The 22,564-nt window shown below is 45.2% G+C and overlaps 1 protein-coding gene across 4 annotated transcripts in view; it reads right to left on the bottom strand.

Moving 5' to 3' along the window:
* The window catches only part of ARHGAP26 (Rho GTPase activating protein 26), a 382,879-nt gene that overhangs the window by 248,378 nt on the left and 111,937 nt on the right, over positions 1–22,564 (bottom strand). For all 4 annotated transcript variants that reach the window (XM_084779977.1, XM_084779979.1, XM_084779980.1 and 1 more), the window contains 5 exons: positions 16,672–16,773; positions 15,246–15,356; positions 10,051–10,155; positions 8,505–8,634; positions 5,326–5,426 (listed from right to left, as the gene is read on the bottom strand). In XM_084779977.1, coding sequence (XP_084636103.1) covers positions 5,326–5,426; positions 8,505–8,634; positions 10,051–10,155; positions 15,246–15,356; positions 16,672–16,773 — 549 coding nt within the window. The remainder of the gene's footprint in view (positions 1–5,325; positions 5,427–8,504; positions 8,635–10,050; positions 10,156–15,245; positions 15,357–16,671; positions 16,774–22,564) is intronic.

The raw sequence follows: 22,564 nt of genomic DNA on the forward strand, positions 1-22,564 counted from the left end.
GACTTGTCTTTGCTTACTATTATTGTATCTTCTGGGCCCACTTAGGTCATGGATAGAAAAGGTGTTCAATATATAATGACTTTACTGGTATACAATATATGATAAACTGTGTCTGTTTAATATGTACAATTTGTAGCTGTGACATCTTTTTAAGATTTTATTTTATTTATGCATTTACCAAATGTATGAGTGCTCTGTCTGTATGCACACCTACACGGCAGAAGAGGGCATCAGATCTTATTGCAGATGGTTCTGATCGCCATGTTGGTGGGATCCCAGTTGGTGGGAATTGAATTCAGAACCTCTGGAAGAACAGCCAGTGTTCTTAACCAGTGAGATCTGTAGAGACCCATGAAACTATCAGTAAATCTATCATAAACTTTTCCATCACTCCCAAGCTCCACCTACCAAATATTCTCATGCCCTTTTGGTGATGCACTCACCTCCTAGTTCATCCCCAAGCGGCCACTGGGTCTGCTTTCTGCATCTTCTATAACCTGACACAAAGCAGGTGCAGAGCAAGCATCTAGTTCATTCACTAAGCATGAGTAGTCTATGGTTCCTGTTGAGAACTAGACCATGCATATCAAGAGTTTTTCCTTCTTCCTGCTATGTGCTGTACCACACTGTACGTGGGGTGTGACAATCTCCCAGTACTTACTGTCTAGAAACACAGCAGGCGCTCTCCTCAACATTTTTCTGTCACTGAGGAATCCTCCTTTTTTCGTAAAAGGGGAAATTAACAAATGTGCCTGCCCTGATGACGTAAGATGAAATGCAGCCTCAGAAGGTGGATGTAACCACCCACTACAATCACAAGAGCACACAAACACAGCTCTAGGAAGAGACGTTCTTCCTCACATGCCTCACACCTATACCCACTTACTTACTGGATAGCACAGATTAGGTCCTCAGATTGAGAATTGATCTGTATGCACTCTGTAAGATGCCTAAGTATATTAAATAAAAACTGAAGACGGTTGCATAGTAACCCCAGCTACTTGGGAAGCTGAGATAGGAGTGTCATAAGCTCAAGGCCAGCCATCTGAGTTCAAGGTTAGACTAGACAACTTAGCAAACCTACATCAGAAAAACAGGGCTAAGAGTCTAGCTCTGTAATAAAGTGCCTCCAATCAAATCCTCTGTAATCAAGGTGTTTGATTCAATATCCAACATCACAAGGGGACACTGTCCTACATTGGGTCTGAAAAAAAAAACATGAAACAAATATTTCCCATCAGGAAACTAAGCTGTTTATCTGGTCTCCAAGAAACCAGAACTGCCCAACTGCTCAAACAGACTTACTTCAACTGTCAAGGAAGGCAATAGCTCTTGGCTGAGCTACCCTCCCAGACCAGGGGAAATCACTTTGAAATGCCCAATTATTTTGTGCTGTTTCTAAATTCTTCAGCCTTCCTCTGTCTTAAAACTTAATTTTTACTGCTTGCTTTACCACAACAGTTGTTTTTGTTGTGTGTAATAATGATGCTTAATTCTAGAATTGAAAATAAAGCCAGTTAACATCTTTCAAGTAAATGGTTTCAACGCTGTCCTTTGATAAGCATGCTCACCAAAACATAAGAAATCTAACCTTATTGTGTTCCACTAGAGTTCAGACTGAATAACTATGGGATAGATTCTATTATGAAAGTTTAGATGAAGTACCATAGGGGAAAAGTGAGCAGCACAGATCTATAAAGGACCACCACACCTAAGAACAAAAGGAAAAATGGCTGGGCACAGTGACACACACCTATAATGCCAGCAGATTAATATTCCTTTAGTCGGAACGCACAGACAGGCTGATCTCTGTTGAGTTCCAGGTCAGCCAGGTCTACAAAGTGAGAACTTGTTTTTAAATTTAAAAAAAAAATTTTTAATGAAAATATAAATAATTTTTTTTAAAAAGGAGTATGAGATTTTGTTTTGAGGATGCAAGGAAAAAACACTATAGATTATCTGCTGAACTACTTACTGTTTTAAAAGGCAGGAGTGTAATCACTTTAAAACACTGTGACTCAACTATGATGGCTGTGACTGTCAACTTGATGCAATCTAGAATCACCTAGGTCCTGTCACAGTCCTCTGAGGGACCTTGGCATGCCCTTAAGGGACTTTCTCAGTTAAATTAACTAAACTGGAGTGACCCACCCTAAATATAGGCGGTACCATCCCATAGGCTGGGGCCTCTCCAGGAGAAAAAGAAGAAAGCGAGTGTCAGCATTCCTGGCTGCCTGCTTCCTGGCTGTGGGCAGAGTAAAACCAGGCACCTCCTGCTTCTGCTGCCCTGCCATGGTGGGCTACATCTCCTGAACTATAAGCTAGAAGAAATCCTTCCTTCCTTCCTTTCTTCCTTCCTTCCTTCTTTCCTTAAGTGTAGCCAGGGTCCAGGGAGTCTGGGAGGAGCAGAGGGGAGCTAGGCATTGCTGGAAGTCCACAGTAAGAGGCAGAAAGGAGAAAGAGGTTGAGAGAGAGAGCAGGAGCCAGTGGTGCAGGATTACAGTTCTCATGCTGTGAGGATCAGGAAAGTAATGAAAGGTTGCAAGCAAGGACAAGGACAGAGCCAGATCTGACTTCAAGGGTGGCTCAATTCAGAGATATTCTTTTTGTTTGTTTGGTTGGTTGGTTTTGGGGTTTTTTTGTTTGTTTGTTTGTTTTGTGTTTTGTGTTTTTTGTTTTGTTTGTTTGTTTGTTTGAGACAGCCTCGGCTGTCCTGTACTCACTTTGTAGACCAGGCTGGCCTGGAACTCACAAGGATCCACCTGCCTCTGCCTCCCACAGTGCTGGGATTATAGGCATGGGCCTGGAGTCAGAAACATTCTTAAGCCCACATGAAGCCTGGACTCCAAGTAGATGGAAGAAATCTGCTCACAGAATCAAGCCTGAGGCTGGGGGGGTTGGGGTCGGGGTTAGAGAAGAGAATAAGTACTTTTAAAGGTAAACAATCCAAATGAAAGAGGCATAAAGGGCAAGAAAGGTTGGGGAAGAATCACGTTGGGCCTAAGAGGACGCCATACTAACTACACTAGGCATAAACAACACTACCGACCTATCACGTGACTGTCCCACCTACGAGGGTATCGCCTTCAGACTCCTAGATAGTTGTTCTCCTACCCCCCCAACCCCCTCTGGAAAACTTAGAGAACAGTGGCATCATGAAAAGATTTGGCTTCAGAAACAGAAAGTTCTAACTCCAGACTGAGGGCTTGGTATGCTCATTCTGGAACTCAGGTGTATAAACTTAGAAGTAAAGTAATGTCTCTGATCCTCAATTTCTCCCTTTGTGAAAGCTAGATCAAACAGCACAACACAAGATAAGAGTGCAGACCACTACAAAATGGAGCATAAATATAACCAGGTATGACTAGGAAAATGACTTGTTGCAGCAGCACGTTCCTAAGGTGCCCTTAGCAGGCTCTGACCCATACTCATGCGCTCAGCATCCTAGTGAGGTCCTCTACGGGATCTCACAGAAGTCCTTAGAAGCTCAAACACCGGCCGCTGTATGGCTCTCTATCTTTCACTGACAAAGGTAATAAGAAAGGAACTAAAAAACACAACTGAGCTCATCAAAGACATGGAGAGCTGCAAGATGGAGTCCTGAAGCAAAGCCTGTGGAGGAGAAGGATCTGTTGGCTGGTTTCTGCAAGGAGTTAACAGGTAGGAAAGGACTATAACTGATTCTAAACAAATCTGACCAGGACACACCTAGTGACTCAGGTATAATTTGTAATATTCTATTCTACCTCTGCCTGCTAACGTGTATTTTCTTGAGATTATTTGTAAGTCAACACCACCTCTGCCAAAAACCAAACCAAACCAAAGGGGCTTTCTTACTGATGCTGATAAAACTCTTTATTATCACTGAAGAAAATCTGGGAGTTGAAGGGAGCAAAGAGCACAGCCCAGCACTGCAGTACATAGCACTGCACAGCACAACCCGGCATTGTACAGCACTGCACCACACAGCACTACACAGTATTGGTACAGGCAGGTCCAGCCTCAGAGCCTGTGCTCTCTGCACTTCTGCACTTGGATGTTCTCCAAACGCTAGCTCAACATGGTGCACAAAAATGTCCATAGAAGGCCAAGCATGGAGGGTTAGCAAAGTACTAACTTACCAAAATATTAGACACAACTGAAAAAAAACTATTTAAACCAAAGATAGAACTAGAGAAATTTCTCAAAATATATTCCAGATATTCAAAAAGATTGAAACCATACAGGCAGAGAATGTAGGCAAAAGCAAAAGAACCCTAGTGATGGAGAGCAGACTGACTGCACATGAGTTCCAAGCCAGCCTAGGCTACAAAGAGAGGCTCTGTCCTACAAAAAGGGATGGGCAGAAGAGGGAAAATATAAATATTCTTATGAAAACAGTTAAATATATTCACAAGGAAATAATAGCAGAATTAGGAGGCGGCAAAATTCAAAGTTGGTAACTGGAGGATTTTTTCCAGTTCTGAATTAAGGTAAAACCTTAAATCTAAGGTGGACAAAAACTTCCAAGCAATCAACTTGAAAAAAAAAAACATGCTAAGGCATGATAAAATATAGAGGACTAAGGGGAGAATGAGTAGGAAGGCAGCCCAGGGGAGACACAGATCACCTCTACAGTGAAGGTGGCTGACTGCTAACAGCACAAGCAGAGCCAACTGTCAGGGCAGGCAAGAGGCAACAGCCCTGTAAAGAGATGAACCGTGGAGGAGGCACCAGTGAGCCTGCCCTAACCAGGCAGTCTCTTTTAAAGCACAGCCAATGGAGCAAGGGTGGAGCTGGAGGATGGAGAAAGTGAGAAGAGGAAAAGAGCTGTTTCCGACAAGGCTTGAGATGCCTGCGCTCCACATTGCTTCCATTCTAGCTACTACCAGACCAAACTGAGCCTACCCATCAAACGTTCCCCAAATTCCTGATCCACAAAGTCTAGGCAGAATATTAACATAGCTGGTGAAAAGTTACAAGGTTTAGGGGTAGATTGTTACACAGAAATTAATAGCTGATTAATCCAACTTGCCCACTGGTGGCTCTAGGGATCGAGCAGGAGAGGCATAAATCAGTTTCATAGGACAATGACAATCAACCACGACTGTCCAGTAACTCACTGACATCTGACACATTTAATAATGTGTACATGCAAAAGCATCTTAATTATAGTTACTTAAGCTAGCAATGGTTATTCCAGCCATTTCCATGGCAGTAGGCCTCCTGGAATTACTGCACGAGACTCAAGAGCTTTACAGTCAAACACTGGACTCTGAGGCATGTATCGTGATCATTACCTGTTAGTTGAGCAAACCAAGCAAGAAACATCCACAGTGCACTCACCCCCTTTCCTCCTGACTTTTGGTCAAACGGAACCATGGTGATTTGTTTGGAATCCCGCTGGTATGTGCAGTAGTGCTTCACCCAAGAAGTTCCAAAGTGACCTGCAAGGGAACATTGCCCAGTGAGCAGCTACACAAGCCACTGTGTGCTGCACACCATTAACTGCTATAACACAGAGACAGGCCACAATGCTCAGGCACCATGCTCTTGTCCGGCCTGATGCTGTGTCAGGGGTAATGCATTCCCTATACAGCTAGACGGAAACAGAAATCTAATCCCATGCGCTGAAAGTAAACCAAAACAATGCTTTCCCCACACAGTTAGACAGAATCACCACCTCCCACTAACACCATACCCAGTGAGCCTTCAAACACGGGAAATACGGGTTCCCTGGAGAAACAAGCTAACGTTCCCATCATCAGTCTCCACTTGAAATTCCCATCCTCTTCCCTGACTGACGTGACTCAGGGAAGAACAAGGATATGTTCTTCGAAGTGTCAGTCGCCATTTCCATCTGGGACGGTGACATCATGCCTCCCACACAGCTGCCCAGGGCCTAACTCGGGGGTTCTGACCTACTTCCAAACCTCTAATTTTTACTTCAGCAGAACTCAGAAAGATCTGAAAAGCAGACATGGAAACCTCAGAGACACCAGAGATGCAGACTGGAAGTGACTAACTAGCTAAATGCACTCTAAGGAGGTCTGTCTCAAAATTCACATCACAGCACCGCGGCCCACCAAAGCCTCTGACTGCTGTACCTGGTGCCTGGCTAATCACTTTATTTTCAACAACAAAGTGCTATTAGAGGGGAAAAAAACATTATCAGCCTGCGAGGACTTCAATCAATATTAATTTTAGATGTTTACAGAGATCGCACAATAGAAATGGTGAACATTAACATCATGGAAAGAGAGTAAGCAGCCACTTAGTAACTACTTATGGTTTGGCATGGTTGCCAAATGTAAGTATTAGATATCGTTTAATAACCTGGAAATGCAACATAGGGGGTAGAGAGACATGTCTTAGTTAATACAGCACTTGCCTTGCAAGCATGAGGACCCAAGTCAGATGCCCAAAACCTACATAGAAATTAATTAGTCAATTAAAATTGAATGTTTAGAGAAAGGCCAGGTTTAGTGGGTCACAGCTGGAAAGGTGAACAGGCAGATTTTTGAGGCTTGTTAGTCAGGCCATAAAAAAAAAAAAAAGTCCAAGGGGACTGTCACGTAAGGACCAACACCTGAGGTTAATCTGTGGCCACCACATGTATGGGAACACATATATACCCACAAGAACACACACACGTATGCATACAACGCCCCTTACACATACACACACAGCGAAACAGTAGTGTTTACACTGGGTCATTAAAGGCAATTTTTAAAAATACTAAACATTCTCAGAGCTTGAAGGATGTTCCAGTGACAACACAACACAGAGATTCCAGAAGGTGCTTTTTCTTAGACAGTGTGGATGTCAAGGTCAATGAAGTAACATATTATAACCCCGGAATGATGTGAATCTTGAGATTTTAGTGAAAATAGAAAGATGGGGATGGGCAGATGGGTGGATAAACAGGATGAGTAAAAGAAATAATAATAATGGCAACAAGGGTAAAAATGGGAAGTCTCTATCACAGTACAGATCAGCCTAGGCAAGAGCAATACATCACAAGTCTATGGAGAGGAATGTGACAAGGAGAAAGACAGTAACGTAGTTGTAAGGTAACTACAGAATGTGAGTTAGTTATGAAGGGAAAATAGTGACCATACAGTGAGGAGACTGCACACGTTTTGATGAGATGGTAGACATGAACGCATCAGGGGACTGTTGGGCTCCACTGTGACGCATTAGAGCAGAATAGCTCAGGAAAACTGAGTGCTCAGGATAGCAATGCATATATCCTCATCCGCACACAGGAAATAAAAAGGTGGGTGATTAAAGCAATGTTGAGAAATCATGCATCTGGATAAATTCATGTTTTCTTTATACCATTCTTGCAACTATTTTGTAAGCTTGAAATTACTAAAAATATTGAGTTCCAGAACTATACTATATCCTAATAAAATGCTTGAAGCAATGAGCTAGGAAAGTAAAAGGCAGTTCTAACAAAAAGCAACATCTCAGTGTCAAAGAGCATGAGACATGTTTGAAGAGAACTGTGAAAAAAATGATTGTGCATGCATATGTGAGGAGTGACAGCAGCCTTTGTGTTACAGGGGCAGAGGGAACCCTGCCCTTGCCTTCCTGAGAGTTTGCCTCTCTGTCTTTTCCAACCATGGACAGTGGGATGGGATGAGGGAGCCCATCCATGGAGCAAAGAGCGCATCACTCCATGCTCAGGGAATAAAACACATAAATGAAGTGGCTTCCGCTTCCGGTAAACCTCCTCCAGCTCATTCCTGAAAGAATGAGGGATATAAAACCCCTACCGTAGCCAGTGCTTCCAACCCCACTGCAGTCCCCACTGTCAGAAGAGAACAATTTTAAACCCAAGTGAGTCTGTGTGAGCATTAGAGCTAAGAACATAATCACTAAAACAGCATGTTTCTATCCTACTCCACCTGGAGCTTTCAGGAGTGAAGTCACTGCCTGAGAGGACCACAGAGAACACAAACCCAGCACAAATGAGAAGCAGAATGCATCCTGCTAAAAGCACCACAGAAAAGGCCATGCATGGTGGCATTCAGATGTGTGACTCTCGAACTCAGAAGGAAAACTCAGGGTGATCGTGAGTTCAAGGCCAGCCTGGACTACCATTAAAGAAAAGAAAATGTTCAAGATGTCTTATTCCTGGCACCTGAGGGTGCTACTCGGGCAGCACACCCTCTAAGCCCCCTCCAAAGTGAACTGTGAGTCCCCTGGTATTTTTTCCCTTGGATGCATTACAAGGAGATGGGCCTTCTCCCTGACTCTCATTTTTGTTTTTACTTTCCACAAAATCCAAGTATTAGGGCGACAGTAGCTGAGAAAGGAAAAGCACGCTAAGGCATGGAGGTTCAAAAGGGAGCAATACTAGGAAGAAAGGAACAAGCGCAGAGAAATCCTAGCACAAAGAAAACAGGCCCTATCAGTTGGAGGTAGGAAAGACTGTGGAAACAGATCAGCAGGCACCTCCAGAAGCAAGGCCTGCCCAAGGCTGCGAGTGCACCCCATCTGCCAGGAAGCGAACTTACGTTTCTCCTGCACGTAAAGGTACCCTTCCATGGTGTAGGGGCTGATGGTCTTGTGATCAAGGGGGTTTTCCTTCATCTTCTTCATCAGAGACTCCACCTCAGACCTGGTTCCTTCAAAGCGGTTTCTTGTCTGGGATGAAAGGAATTTTACTCAAATGATCAAATGAAGAATAAAAAGATAAAAAATAAAAAAATTTAAAAAAATGAAACCTCTAGATAATTCAGAAGATCAGCCTAAGCAGAAACCTTACATCTAAGGGCAACGAAGGGGCATTCAATGGTCTAGGAAATGGGCAAATATTTGCTTGCAAAAGCACGCCTTTCTTTACAGCCCCACATAGATGACTCAAACTCTAGCAACCACCAAGATCACCTGAGACATTTAGAAAGCATGCAAACACCCAGCCTAATCCCTGAAGGTAAGCGGCGACTCCTGGGCCAGGAGAGGGCGTCTGAATGAGCATTCCAGACCAGCCAGCATATCGTGACTTAGATGGTCGCCCGCTCACACACCTTTAGGATCATGGTCCTCACCGCTCTAGTTGCAGCAAACAGCCTGTTGATGGCTCACAGATGGCACCCTCCTAAGAGGGGTGCTTTGGCTTTCTAAGTCACTCACTTACCGAAAGCAGGGTGAAACCCCTGGCTTCTACCCAGGCCCACTCAGAACCCCTAAGGCACAGCCTGAAGCCTCCAGCTGCAGCTGCAGCTGCATCATGGCCCAGTGGCCCAGCACCCTCCCTGCTCACCCTCTCAGAGACACAGAGTTAGTAACTCCCTGTGAATCTCTGTTTCAAAGCCTGCCTTCAGAAGAACTCTGGGACTGGGGTGCAGCTTGCCTAGTATGTAGGAAGACTCGTGTCTCATCCCCAGAGTGAAATGGAGGAGGGAGGGGTGTGCTCTGTGAAACCATTTCTGACATATTTTAACTTCCTGTTCTCTAAGTCAACAAGGAACCATGTGAGCGCCAGGCCTCTAAAGGCCATGTAGTACAAGCCATGCAGAAAGATTTGGATCTAATTCCTACACAGAAATCCCTTGAGATTCGGGAGTTTGAGAGGAGAGCTTGCCCCGTGGCTTATGTATGACCCAAGCACCCTAAACAACCCTGCACACTAAGGCCCCATGTTTAAGCAAGAGAGGCAGCTGCATTTTGATGGCACTGACTTAGATGTCCTGTCAGTCTTGCTAAGAGCCTGATAAGAACACATTATTTGAGCTCGAGGCCAACTCCCTTTCCCACTCCTGGACACTCACGTAATGCCTAGAGTGGCCAGGCAGCTGCTTGCACAGAAGGCAGCTAGGCAGGGCTGGGCTGAGCTGGGATTTCCACTGCCAAAGGAAATCCTGAGCTCGCTATGAAAAACACACCAAGCCGGCAGCAACACTTCCGGGAACAGAAACAGTGCGTAGGCCTGGGCCATCTTGCATTCTAGAAACATCAGGGCCCGGCTATCCTCTGAACCCAGGCAGAACCCTGCCTTACACACTTCTGGAGCAAACACACCCTCTCCAGTTTCCTTCTTCTGTCCCTGCCCCCACTCACATTTTGTATGCTGATGGTCAACTGTGTCTTAAAGTCACCAAAATCCTTGGCCAGCTCGTAACCATGGTGATAGAAAGTGAAGAGTCCTTGCAGGAAGGCCAGTAGCTGTAGAAAGGGAAGAGAGGCAGAGGTACTCAAGACAGAAGGATGAGTCTTCAAATGCTGTCTGCAAAGTACAGCACAGGCAGTGCTAACACCACCACACATGAGGAGCTCACAATCACCCTAAGTGCTAATAGGGCCCTCCTTAGGAATGAGGAGGCACCTCCCGACACTAATTTGCTCCTCAATGCTCAGTGACTGTTAGCTGGGATTGAAAACTGTTTTCCATGGCACAATGTCTACCATTGCCCAAGAACACCACCTCTTCAGAACTAAAGGTTGGCGCTATACCTTGGCTGCCTTCTAGAACATTAACAACATGAGGTGACTGCATAGACTAAGAACATGATAATGAAGCGGATGTGCTCTGAGCCTGTAATCTAATGAGTGAAGTCAGATGACAGAAAACCACCCAGAATAGACTTCAGCAGAGGGGCATGTCTGTACCTTCTTCAGCTTCCCCACAGTAAACTCTAAGAGCCCATTTATGAAGTGTCTGCAGACCTCGCTGGCCTCTGTTATGCCAGGCCCCTTGGTGCTCATTTAAATCTCCACGCTGAGAGGTGAAAACACTGCTCCCCACAGGTCTCACATGAACACCTTCATATTCTCCACAGCCACCCACCAACAGCATTCCTGCATATTTCTTCACAAGGCTGATAGACAAAATTCCCAGCCCCTTCCCAAGTCCTCTGCAGATTTCCTGCATTCACAGTTTTGACATGAAGAAGGGGGCTGCGGTAAAAGGAAGAACAGAGCTGAGAAGGACCTGTGCTACACACACACAGACACACAGACACACAGACACACAGACACATAGACACACAGACACACACCCATTAGTCAGAAATGCATATGTTTTCCCTTGCACTGTTTTATTTAGCACTTCAGCCTTTCAACAAACACACCTGTGCTTATGTTCACCCTCTCTGCTTTACAGAGAGGCAGTTCTTCTGAGGCCTGGGGAGGGATTGCACCTTGTGCTCTGCACCTGCTTCCTTCCGGCAGGAGTGATTAGCACCAGTGGAGGAGTGCACATGCCCAGCCCAGCCTACCAGAGAACTCTGTACCTGTGTAGCCACAATGGCAAGAGTGAGTATTTTCTAGGAAGAACCACTTGTACCCCTGCGTCTGGCTACCAGACTACTAGAACAAATTTCCAGAAGAATTTCATGCAGGGGAAAAGGAGTGGGTGTCTCTTAAACCTGGGGCCAGCTGGAGGACAAGCTGTTTTGTGAGACTAGGTTTCATACAGTCTGACAGTCCATCCAATCACCTTGCAGGAGAGGCGGAGACAGATGCAAGCAGGATCGCACCTTGACCAAGAATCCTAAACTGTGCATTCTGTCCACCTCCTTCTTACCCTCTATTTAAATCTAAACCTCATCTCGGAACCTCAAAGATGAACTTGGCAGGTTCACTACAGCTCTTTATTTGTTCCTATTCCCAGTGTTGCCACACTGAATAAATCTCATTTTTCTGCTTTTCGCAATTACCTTTGCTTTAACCGGCATACTGAGGACAGGTCAGAAACCTACAGAGGACGGAGGCTCTGTCCCTAACAGCTCAAGAAAGTAAAATCAAATCCACACTGTTCTAAAACAGTAGCTTGACCTCCCTCTGTCTGTCTATTTCTCATGAGAGGTCAGGGGTAGGCACTGCAGGGCTCTCTGTCTATAAAGCATCTAGCAGTAGCATATGCCTCATAAACCCCTGACACAAATCAGTAAGTATTAAAGCCCTGAAGTATCAAAGGCCAGTACTGAACTCTTTCCTTCAAAGATGACGAAAGCCTTAGGGCTTCCTACATGACAGCTTCCTGAGAAGAAGGCAAACACCCACTTCCTTCCAGACAACTCCTCTGGGCTCCCCGGAAGTCTGGGTACCCACAGGGAAGGCTGTCCTTCCCTCTTCTTCCTCCCTGCACGTACAACTGAAATGTTGGCCCAGCACTTCTTTAAACCTGCTTTCTACATGGGTCCTGGGAATGGAACCTGGTTCCTCTGGAAGAGTAGCCGTGCTCTCACCCACTGAGCCGCCTCTCCAGCCCCTATGCAGCTGCTTTGTAAGAGTGATGCCCAAGATGAGCAACTAAACCTAAAGCTGTTGCTGTGGGCTCAGCCCTCCCTATCTTACTGTTGAGTGTCTACACTTTCCCAAACAGCTCAACCTAGGCATCACCAAGTCCTATGGTGGCAGAAGAGGGGTGCATTGATAAGATTTATATTGCCTTTCACTTACTTTGTTCTTATTTTTTATAGGAAATATAAAATAATTTATATAAAATAATAAATAAAATATAAAAGTAATCATGGAATGCCAAGAATTGTAGGTCAATCACTAGAGTTAGGAAAGGAAAAGGCTTTGGAGGAAGCATGGCTCAGCCTTCCTCTAGCCAGGAGACTTTCATTTATGAAAACTCAAGGCATAGATGGAACATAGCTTCAGCTTTATGAAGTCAAGGTATCAGATCTGCATTCCACACTTCTAGAACATGTGATGTCTCAGCAAAAAGATAAAGGCTTCAGGCATGCATACCAGATGGGTGGGTGAATGGAAGGAAGGAAGAATAGGAGAGTGGGAGGGGAAAAAGGAGGAAGGGAGGGACACATGGTGTAGATCTCACTATATAACTGAGGATGACTGTGAACTTCTGAGCCTCCCGCCTCTACCTCCCACGTGCTAGAACTGTAGGTGCGTGCCACCACTTCTGGCTTCTGCAGTGCTAGGGATCAAGCCCAGGGCCTTCTGCATTCTAGGCAATCACTTTATCAACTGAGCTGCATCCCCACCTCTCCTATGTTTGTTTTCCTGAAAGCCAACCATAAACATACATCATTAATTTGAGTTGTTTTCTAACAAACAAATTAGCATGGTCAATATATATGTAAGGTAGCCTTCCAGGGACCCTACAAATACCCAATGACTGACACCTGTAGACCCTGAAATCTCATTCAATGGACTCTTGTAGCTTCCTTCCTGCCTGCAATCAATCATGCACTATTTCACAATGAACAGCCAGGCCATTCCATTCCTCAGAGTGGTTTTCAAGGTGTCAGACACTCAATAGTCCTGTTGCATCCCGATCATGATACTGAAGGGTAGGGCCTGTAATCTGCATTTTAGTGAGCCCCAGGGGAATGTGCTGCACAGTGCTGTTGAAACTTTGTTGTACAGAAGGACAACATGAAATAACCCCATGCTTCTACTCTACTTTCAATATAGGATTCAGTTCTTAATATATATGGCAAGGTGTATTGGTTTTATCCCCATTGTCACAGGAATAAATAGAAACACTTAGATGTAACCTTGTATAAGATCTCCTCTAGTAAGTAGCAGAGATGAAAGTACCTCTGCAAATTTCTTAACAAAAGTGCAATGATGGTGAAAAAGAAGAAGAGGAGGAGGAGGAGGAGGAGGAGGAGGAGGAAGAGGAGGAGGAGGAGGAAGAGGAGGAAGAAGAGGAGGAGGAGGAAGAGGAGGAGGAGGAGGAAGAGGAGGAGGAGGAAGAGGAGGAAGAGGAGGAGGAGGAGGAAGAGAAAGGACAAGAGGGAGAGGAAACCCCAGCCAGATGAGCCACACCAAGCCTGATAAACGTAGATGAACTAAGCATCTATTGTGTGATGGGTCTGTGGTTGTCATTGAACCCAAACTAGTAGGTGTGATACCTAATTTGATAAACATGTCTACTGAAAGATCAAACTCAAAAGTCAGATGGGTCAGCTAGAAAAATATTCACCAAATATCAAAGCATATTTTGCTTAAGAATACTATTTTCTATATTTTAAAGGTCTTTTTTTTATGGCTAAATGTTTTTTGAAACTCCTCATACATGAATGCATTCTGACAAATCCGTTCTGCCCTAACTTCTCCCCATCCCTTCCTTTTTCCCAACTTCATGTCTCACACACACACACACACACACACACACACAGACACAAACAGTCATGTACACACTTACATACACACAACATACTCATATACATACTCACACACAAACACTCATATATACACTCACAATTTTCCATTCACATATACACTGGCATATGCACACACACTCATACACACTCTTACACATACAAGCACACCCAACTGAGTCACAGTTGTCCACAGCAGCATGGGCAATCTAGAAGGGGCCCCACCCTGAAAAAAGCATTCTCTCCCCTTACAACTGTTGACTACCTGTAGCTTCTCAACTGGCAGTAGGGCATGTAAGGCCCCATTCAGGAGTATTGATGAGCTTGACCTTGTGTGGGTCTTCAATAGGCAACCAGGAAAAGTCAGGTCTTCTATCTATACAGAGACCTTAAGCTTGAGTCTAAATCAGAGGCCATATTATGGCTGAAAACATCAAAGAGCTGATAGGTTTTAAGCTGAGGCTCTTGTTAGCCTGGAGCCTCCATGAATTCTTCCTGCTGTGGATTCCATGTTCAGATGCCACTGGGAGCAGAATGGTGCCACAGCTGAATGGAACCATGACAATGACAGTACAACCTAAAGATCAGACTTCTTTCCATGTGGCACTGTTTCACGCTCTATGGGACACTGGCCACGTCTGAATTCCATCCATGGTCCCTGAGCAGAATCTCTGTGCTGTTCTATTAGCCTATGACAAATCTACTGAGAAGTCACCTTACATACGGGCCTCTTGTACAACTTGATGGGGCAGAGGGGGCTCTGAAACCAGAGACAGGATGAGAACACTATAGCGTACATCCCACTGTTTCCTAGAATGACTCCTACATCTGGATTATTGATGGAAGAGTGGGACAAAGTGGAACTGTTAGACTGTGACTATTTCCTATCAAGTGAGATGGGTGCCCCTCCTCCCTGGACTCCCACTTGGACATTCCCCTTGCAGATCAAATAGTATAAGAGCAGGCAGCCAGAGGCAGGAGCGGATGCTGACTGTGCTATGTTCATCACTAAGTTGTGATGCTCCCATGCTGGGAGGAGTGCAGGGAGTCAAACTCCCAGGGCCCTGCCCCTCAGAAGAAAGCACAGCTCTGGGCTGGGGCTGCTCAGCATCCTCTGTGGGGTGGACAGCACCATTACCTGCCAGCTAGTTCAGATGAAAGTAAACAGCTACTCACAGGCTCCACAAACTCAAACATCTTTCTCTCTTGGACTTCCTGAACCTTAAAGACATACTCCAGGGACACTTCATAGAAGTGCTGCCGAACCAGGTCCACTTGGCTGTCTGCCTGCAAACAAGACAGAATTCAACAGAGAACCAAGTCATTACCTAAGGACTATAGTAAGCAAAGAGAAAATAGACAGAGGTGAGTTTTTAAAAGAAATCAAGTGGCATGATATGGAAGAAAAATGGACACTATGCCAAACACTTTGTCTATGGGACGGACAGACGGACACCCCACTCCAGCTTGACCTATCAAGCAATTATTTTGCATTTCTTGAGAGAGACTTCTCCAGAACTATAAGTTCCACAAGACAGACCCTTCATCTCATTCCCACAAAACACCCATATCTTGAGCAAACATCCATAGAAATACCCAGTAAATATTAGTTGAAGAACAAATACTATTTTGGGTGTAAACTCCTTAGCCTTTGAAGAACACATTGCTTTTTAAAATATCGCCACCATCCACTAGGTGGCAGCGTCACTCCATGCTGCTGCCATTCTCCCCCATGGACTTAAAGGCCCAAAGTTCCACCAGGAACAGTGAAAATGGTAGTTGCTCCATGGATGCCACACTGATTTTTCTTCCCAAATTAACACTTTTTAAAGGGATTTCCAATAACGATATTTTAAATTCAAATCCAAGAAAACCATGATCAGGTCAGGAAATTGTTTTCTTTTTTTGTGGTGGTGCTGGAGATCGACCTATGCCCTTACACTCTGCCACTAAGCTTATACCCAAAACTCCTTGTATTTTGAGACAGGGTCTCTTCCTATGTAGCCCAGGCTGGCCTTGAACTCATAATCTTCCCTCCTTGGCCTAGCAAGTGCTGGCATTACAGGTTTCTGCCACCGAATATTTTCTTTAAAAAAAAAAAAAAGATTAACAATGTTCAAAATACATGTATGACAGTAAAATACTGTTAAAACTAAAAAGAGAAAAGGATAAGTATTGAATGCCGTATTGAAACTATAAGAAATGTTATTATAAAGGAAACATAACTAAAGTATTTCAGATGCCAGTCTTGACACGAGGCAGGATGTCAAGCTTACCAAGGACGGGCAACAATGCCACATTAAGGCCGAGGGTGAGAGAAAGGCAAGGCAAATCCCAGCTTGAAATGAAGAGGAACACCCAGAAAGAGGCACAGCGGCTTAGTGGGCAGCACTGTGCCCCTCCGCCACTAGCAAGTTAAGAGCCCAGGGAAGTGGTGGGGGGATGGGGGTGGGGGTGGGGGGCATGCCCTGGAGGAAGCTTCCGGACTGGGTCTTTACTCAGGTCTCCTTCTATCCAGAAGACCTGACTCACATGGTACCCAGCATTTACCCCCAGCACCGAGCACACACTAACACCATGCAGGAACTCTGTGGTGGCTTACCTCCTGCAACTGGGATTCCTTCTTTTTGGAAGACAAATTCAAATGCTTTTCTAAGATGCCACAATATTTCTCTGTCTCTTTGTCATACTTCTTTTTGGCTTCCTGGGGGCGGGGGTGGGGAGGGGGGGGAGAAAGAGTCAAGAGGTTACAGGAGAAAGGTAGCTGGATCCCTCGGGGGCCTTAGTGAGCTCATGTTGACAGCTCCCCCTACCCTCAGTGATCAATGCTCTTCAGACAATGTCCATCAAGACAGACAACTCACAAAACAAAAGCAGAAGCATCACTGCTGCCCATGGATGGGACCTGTAATGGTGACAGCGCAGGACACCCAGGAAATGTTATACGATAGAGGCCTGGATTGTAACAGACTGGAAAGTAGAGACGGCATGGTACAAACCTAGTGTGGCCCGTGTAAACGTGAGTCGAGAAAATGGGACACGAAAATTCTTTCCTTATGCTGAGAAGTTGCTATTAGCTTAAATGATTGTCTAAAAATAAAAATTAATTTCATAATATACATATCAACCTGTGCTCTCCCACCAAGCTATTGAGTCACCAAAGTTCTAATTTTATTTCCCATTTCAAAGGTAAGAAATCTCAGAAGGAAGCCAATTTGCAAAATGCCATAGAGAACGACAGACAATGCTGACATCAAGCTAGCATGCTCTGCCCACGCTCTGCTCACTGGGGACGCAGTCACCTGCAGTCACCTTGCTCTCCACACTGCAGTGGGCAGGGCAAGCCAAGGGGCTAGGAAGCTGCTCCAGTCCTACAGGGATGCTCAGGTACACTAACTTTGTCAGTCTGCTTTTGACTCATCCGGGGCCCAAAGGAGATACTGTGTGCAGTTCTAAAGCCTCTAAGAGAAAGCTCTTTCCAGTCAGATAAAGAAGCTTTCTCTCTTTTCATCTAACAAGTTCATGATGAGCAACCACTCTGCCCTCAGCTCTGCTTTGGGCAGTGATTCCTCCACTGTGATGAGAGTATTCTAGCAGAAAGAGAAACAAAATTAACCAGGAAATAAATAAGCAGCGTAATTACAGACTACTACTGCAAGGGCTACAGAAAACAAAACAAACGAACAAAAAGGGAAACTAAGACCTCCTGAACACCTGAGGAGACAGAGGCTCCCAGAAAAGAGAGGCAGCAGTGCTAATGCCCTAGGATGCAACACTGAGTTCTCTCACACTCCAGCATTTATCTGGTTAACAGCAAGATCCTGATCCTCAGCCTCAGGGAGAGCAGAAGATGACCACACACCCTCTGAGCAGGCAGGACTCTATCCCTACACCTCTGAGTCTGGCTAAAAAGCCTACTCATACTCCAACCATGAAGCAAGCAAATGCGACTGAAGGAAAGGCTTGCAGAAACACTGCCCCAGCAATTCTTCTTCATTAGCCCACAATTTCCAACTCCATTCAATGTTCACATCACAGGCATCTACTCTCACCAGCCTAGTGGCCAGCAACCCCACAGAGCACCCTAGGGCCAGGCAGTGCCACTGCAGAGGTTAGGAAAGACTGGGGAACATGAGTCACTGGCATTTTGTAACTTTCCGGCGACTGGTGCCTCCATAGTCCATGGCCAATGGATAGCCATAATTAGAGCACAGAGAAAGAAGGAAAGAAAAAGCAGTTGCTTCTGTGCCAAGACAGCGCCAGGGCCTCGCAGGGAAAGCCTTAAAACATGGTATGCCAGTGCCCTGTCTCACTGCTATCAGGATATACTTGACAAGTGCAACCTCAGGAAGAAAGGGAGGATTCTGGCTCACTCGCATCACGGCAGTGAAGTTGTGGTGCTGGAAGTCCAAGGCAGGTGGCCACCCTGCATCCAGAGTCAGTGAAGCAAAGGGAGATGCGTGCTGATGCGCAGCCAGCTTTTTCTTTCCTTCTTTAAAAGAACCGTTATTATTATGCACATCTCAGGGTGTCTGTATATGGGTATGTGCAAGTGAGTGCAGGTGCCCTTGGAATGCCCTGGAACTGGAGTTACAGGCTGTTGTGAACTGTCTGAGATGGGTGCTGGGAACTGAACTTCGGCCCTCTGGAAGAACACTGTATCGCCTATTAACTGATAAGCTATCTCTCCAGCCCCTTTTACTTTTTAAGATTTGTTGTACTTTTTATTGGGGGGTGCACACTCCCATGTGAATGTGCACCTGAGTTGGATCCTCTGGAGCTGGAGTTACAGGTGATATAAGCTGCCCAATGTGGGTGCCAGTAGCCATACCTGGGTCCTTTCAAAGTTCAGCACATGCTAAACCATTTATCCAAAGCCTATCCTTCTCCCTTTTCTGTAGCCCAGGAGCTGCTGCCTCCATTTAGGATGGTCCCTGCCTCAACTACCTAATTGAGGCAACCCTTCCCAGGCATGTGCAGAGAACCACCTCTCTGGAGGTTTGACATCATGTCAGGCCAGCATTAATCACTACTAACCACCACAATAAGGTAATATTCTCAAGGTGGGGCGGTACGTTACCTGGGCACTTAGGACTTAAAGGCAGTCTCTACCTTCCAGAGGAACAGGGTCGGTCAGGATCCTGGAATACAGTTCAAACTCTAGAGGGGCAAGACTAAGAACTACAACCACTTTCTAGGACTCAGCTTTCTTATCTACAAGCACAGGGTAGATGTAGGTGAGACCATTGCTTGGGTGTCGTCTTCCAGATCACAACTCTGCAATAAAGGAAGAGTACTCACTCTTCACAGTTACCTGGATTAAATGAGCTAAACTACATACAGTACTTAGTAGGCATGGAGAGCTCTCAGCATATACCACTGATGGTGATGATGGTGAGGAGTGATAGCTGTGGTGCAATAGTGATGGTGGTACGATAATGTCGGTGAGAGGCCACTGGTAGTACTGGTGGTGGTACTGATGGGGCTGGTGGTAGTAGAACTGTCATCGTCATTGTGATGGTGCTTGTGATAGTGGTGGTGGTAATGCTTGGTGGAGGTGATAATGGTTATGCTGGCAAATTTTGTGTCAACTTGATACAAGTGAGAGCCATTTATGAAGATAGAATCTCAACTGAGAAAGTGCCCCCACCATATTGGCCTGTAGAGCATTTTCTTGATTTATATGGGTGATGGTGCCACTCCTGAGCTGGCGGTCTTAGGATTGTTAAGAAAGCAAGTTGAAGGATAGCAGGCTACCAAGAAGAAACTTGATACCCTATGAGCATATACAGGGGGAGGAGGTTCCCCCTCAGTCACAGTCATAGGGGAGGGGAGTGGGAAAATGGGAGGGAGGGAGGAATGGGAGGATACAAGGGATGGGATAACCATTGAGATGTAATATGAATAAATTAATAAAATATATTTTTAAAAACAAAAAAAAAAGAAAAAAGAAAGAAAGTTGAGCAAGCCATGAGGAACAAGCCAGTAAGCAATGTTATCCACAGCTTCTACTCCCCATCCTGCCTCCAGGTTCCTGCTGACTTCCTCTGGTGATACCTTCTGAAGCGTAGGGTAACTAAGCCCTTTCTTCCTCAAGTTGCTTTTGGTCATGGTGCTTTATCCCAGCAACCGAAACTCTAACTGAGACAATGGTGGTAACTGTAGTAATGGTGGTGATAATGCTGGCGGTCCTGGATGGTGGTGGTGGTGGTGGTGCTGCTGCTGCTGTCGTCGTTGCTGGTGATGGTGACAGTAATGATAATAATGGTAACAGCGGTGGTAATGGTGATGACATTGGTATAAGGTTATCTGTCACCTACAACCACTTCCTTTTCATCAAATGCAACATTGGACTTGCAAGGATCAGCTTGATGATGGCAACCCTACTAAGCATGCACCACAATTTGGAACAAGAGACTTGTCTATAGCTTTGTGTCTGATGCCTTCCTCTCTATCCATACCCTCTTGTTATCCACCAGCCCTGACTACTGAACTCTCACATATGTTCTTTTGTTTTATTTTTATTTTTATTTATTTATTTTGGGGGGTACACATGTAAGGCCAGAGGAGGGCATCAGATACCCTGGAGATGGAATTACAGGTAATTGTAAGCAACCCAATATGGGTCCTAGAATGAAACTCAAGTCTTCTGCAAAAGCAAAATACACACTTATCCACTGAGTCATATCTTCTGCCCTTCTCACATCTCTTAATGGTTTGTATATACCTCCTGTCATAACCACAGGTGAATGACAAAATGACAAACACTGTCCTTCTGTTCAAATAGCTATAGGATACATACTACTTACTGTAAGTACCTCATATGAATTCATTGATTTACTCACAAGTACTATACAGGGTGAAGTTTTATTATCCCCCTTTAAAGATGAGGAAATGGAGATGTGGAGGTTCACAGGCAACTTTGCAGAAGTGAAATTTGGAATAAGCAGCCTAACCCTAGGCCAACTCTTAACCACTACTCTCAGATGTCTAGTCTACTTATTACAGAGCACAGCATTACACTATCTCCTGTGCAGGAAAGGCCAGCTTGCTCAATTCAGAAACATGAACTAAGGGCCACAGTTATGTCAAGATCTGGCCTCACACTTTACTCCGGAATGGCTTCCAGTACAAGAATTCCCAAGGGCCCTGTTATGGTTAGTGCTGTCCACTTGACAGACTCTAGAATGACGTGGAAGGCAGGCTTCAACATAACTATGGTGGTCATCCTGATTATGTTAACTGAGTGGGGAAGACCCTCCCACCGTGGGAGGCATCAGTCAGAGCAGGATTCTGCATTGTATAGCGAGGACTGGGGAGGAGAGGCAGGATACGTTGCTGTTTCTTGGCTGTGAATGTGGTGTGACTGGGTGCCTCAAGCTCTTACCCCTGCGACTCAGGATGCACTGTACCCAGGAACTGTGAGCTGAAGTGAACCCTTTCTCCCTTAAGCTGCATTCGTCAGGGTGTTTGGTCACAACAACAACAAAGAAACTAGGGCAGACTCCCCTTCCTGGCAGCTTTCATGCGGACCCCTGTGCAACAGGTTGTTATAGTAACCAGAGCAGCAGAGAGGCAACAGGAAAAGTAATGCAATTTTAGCATCAAATAGGCAGAGTTCATGAACAAGCCACTGCCCAAAACAGACATAGAGCCCTATGGGCTCCATGGGTGTCTCAGAGGCTGCTCCCTGGGTTGCCTTTAAGCTTTGTTTGTGTTATGTAATGCTGTGATATAAATGTATGGGTGGGTGGAGTGGAAGATACACCAGGAAAGAAAACAAGAAAGAACAAAGGGAGAGGGATGAGAAATCACCCCAAATATCAAAATTAATTATTAATGATTTGGTGACTAAGAGACTCAGTATGCGTCAGGTGAACCTTAGAGCAGTGACATGCGCCCCACCTGTAGGCAAAGGATGTGTGTTCCTGTCATAGAATCCTGTGATATTAAACCCAAAGGGAGCTGTGCTTCTCCTCCCTGGTAACTGTGGTAACTGTCCGAGTGGGAGGGGGTCCGTGCTCAGGAGAAGTAGCTAGTGTAAAGAAGACAGGCAGCGTGTGTCTATCTATAGACACACACACCACCCCTGTAAACACTTACTCAGCCCCCTTCCACTACAGCTCATAGGCACTTTCTGCCATGTATATCTGGGCATGGGAAACACAGGCCCAGGCCGCTCAGGAGAAGGCAGCTCCTTGGCCATATAGTCTCAGACATCACACAGAGGGTTGATCTTGGACAAGAATCTTAGAACAGGCTTCCTTCAAATTATGTGTTCCTTCATCGCTGAAACAAAACCAATGCATAGTTCTTTCTTCCTAGATGTAAACTTAAATTGGTACAAATATGCTATAAAGCAGGAGAGAAGTCCCTCCATGGTCTTTCCTTTGCTAAGGCCGAACAGCCGTCTGAAAGCCTTGACCAAGAATGGTCCTTTCAGTTACCATGTCTATTTCTAGAACGCAAATGGAAGGCAGAGGGGGGAGCAGGAA

This window comes from Acomys minous, assembly GCF_964271855.1.
Source record: "Acomys minous genome assembly, chromosome: 4".
NCBI lineage: Eukaryota > Metazoa > Chordata > Mammalia > Rodentia > Muridae > Acomys > Acomys minous.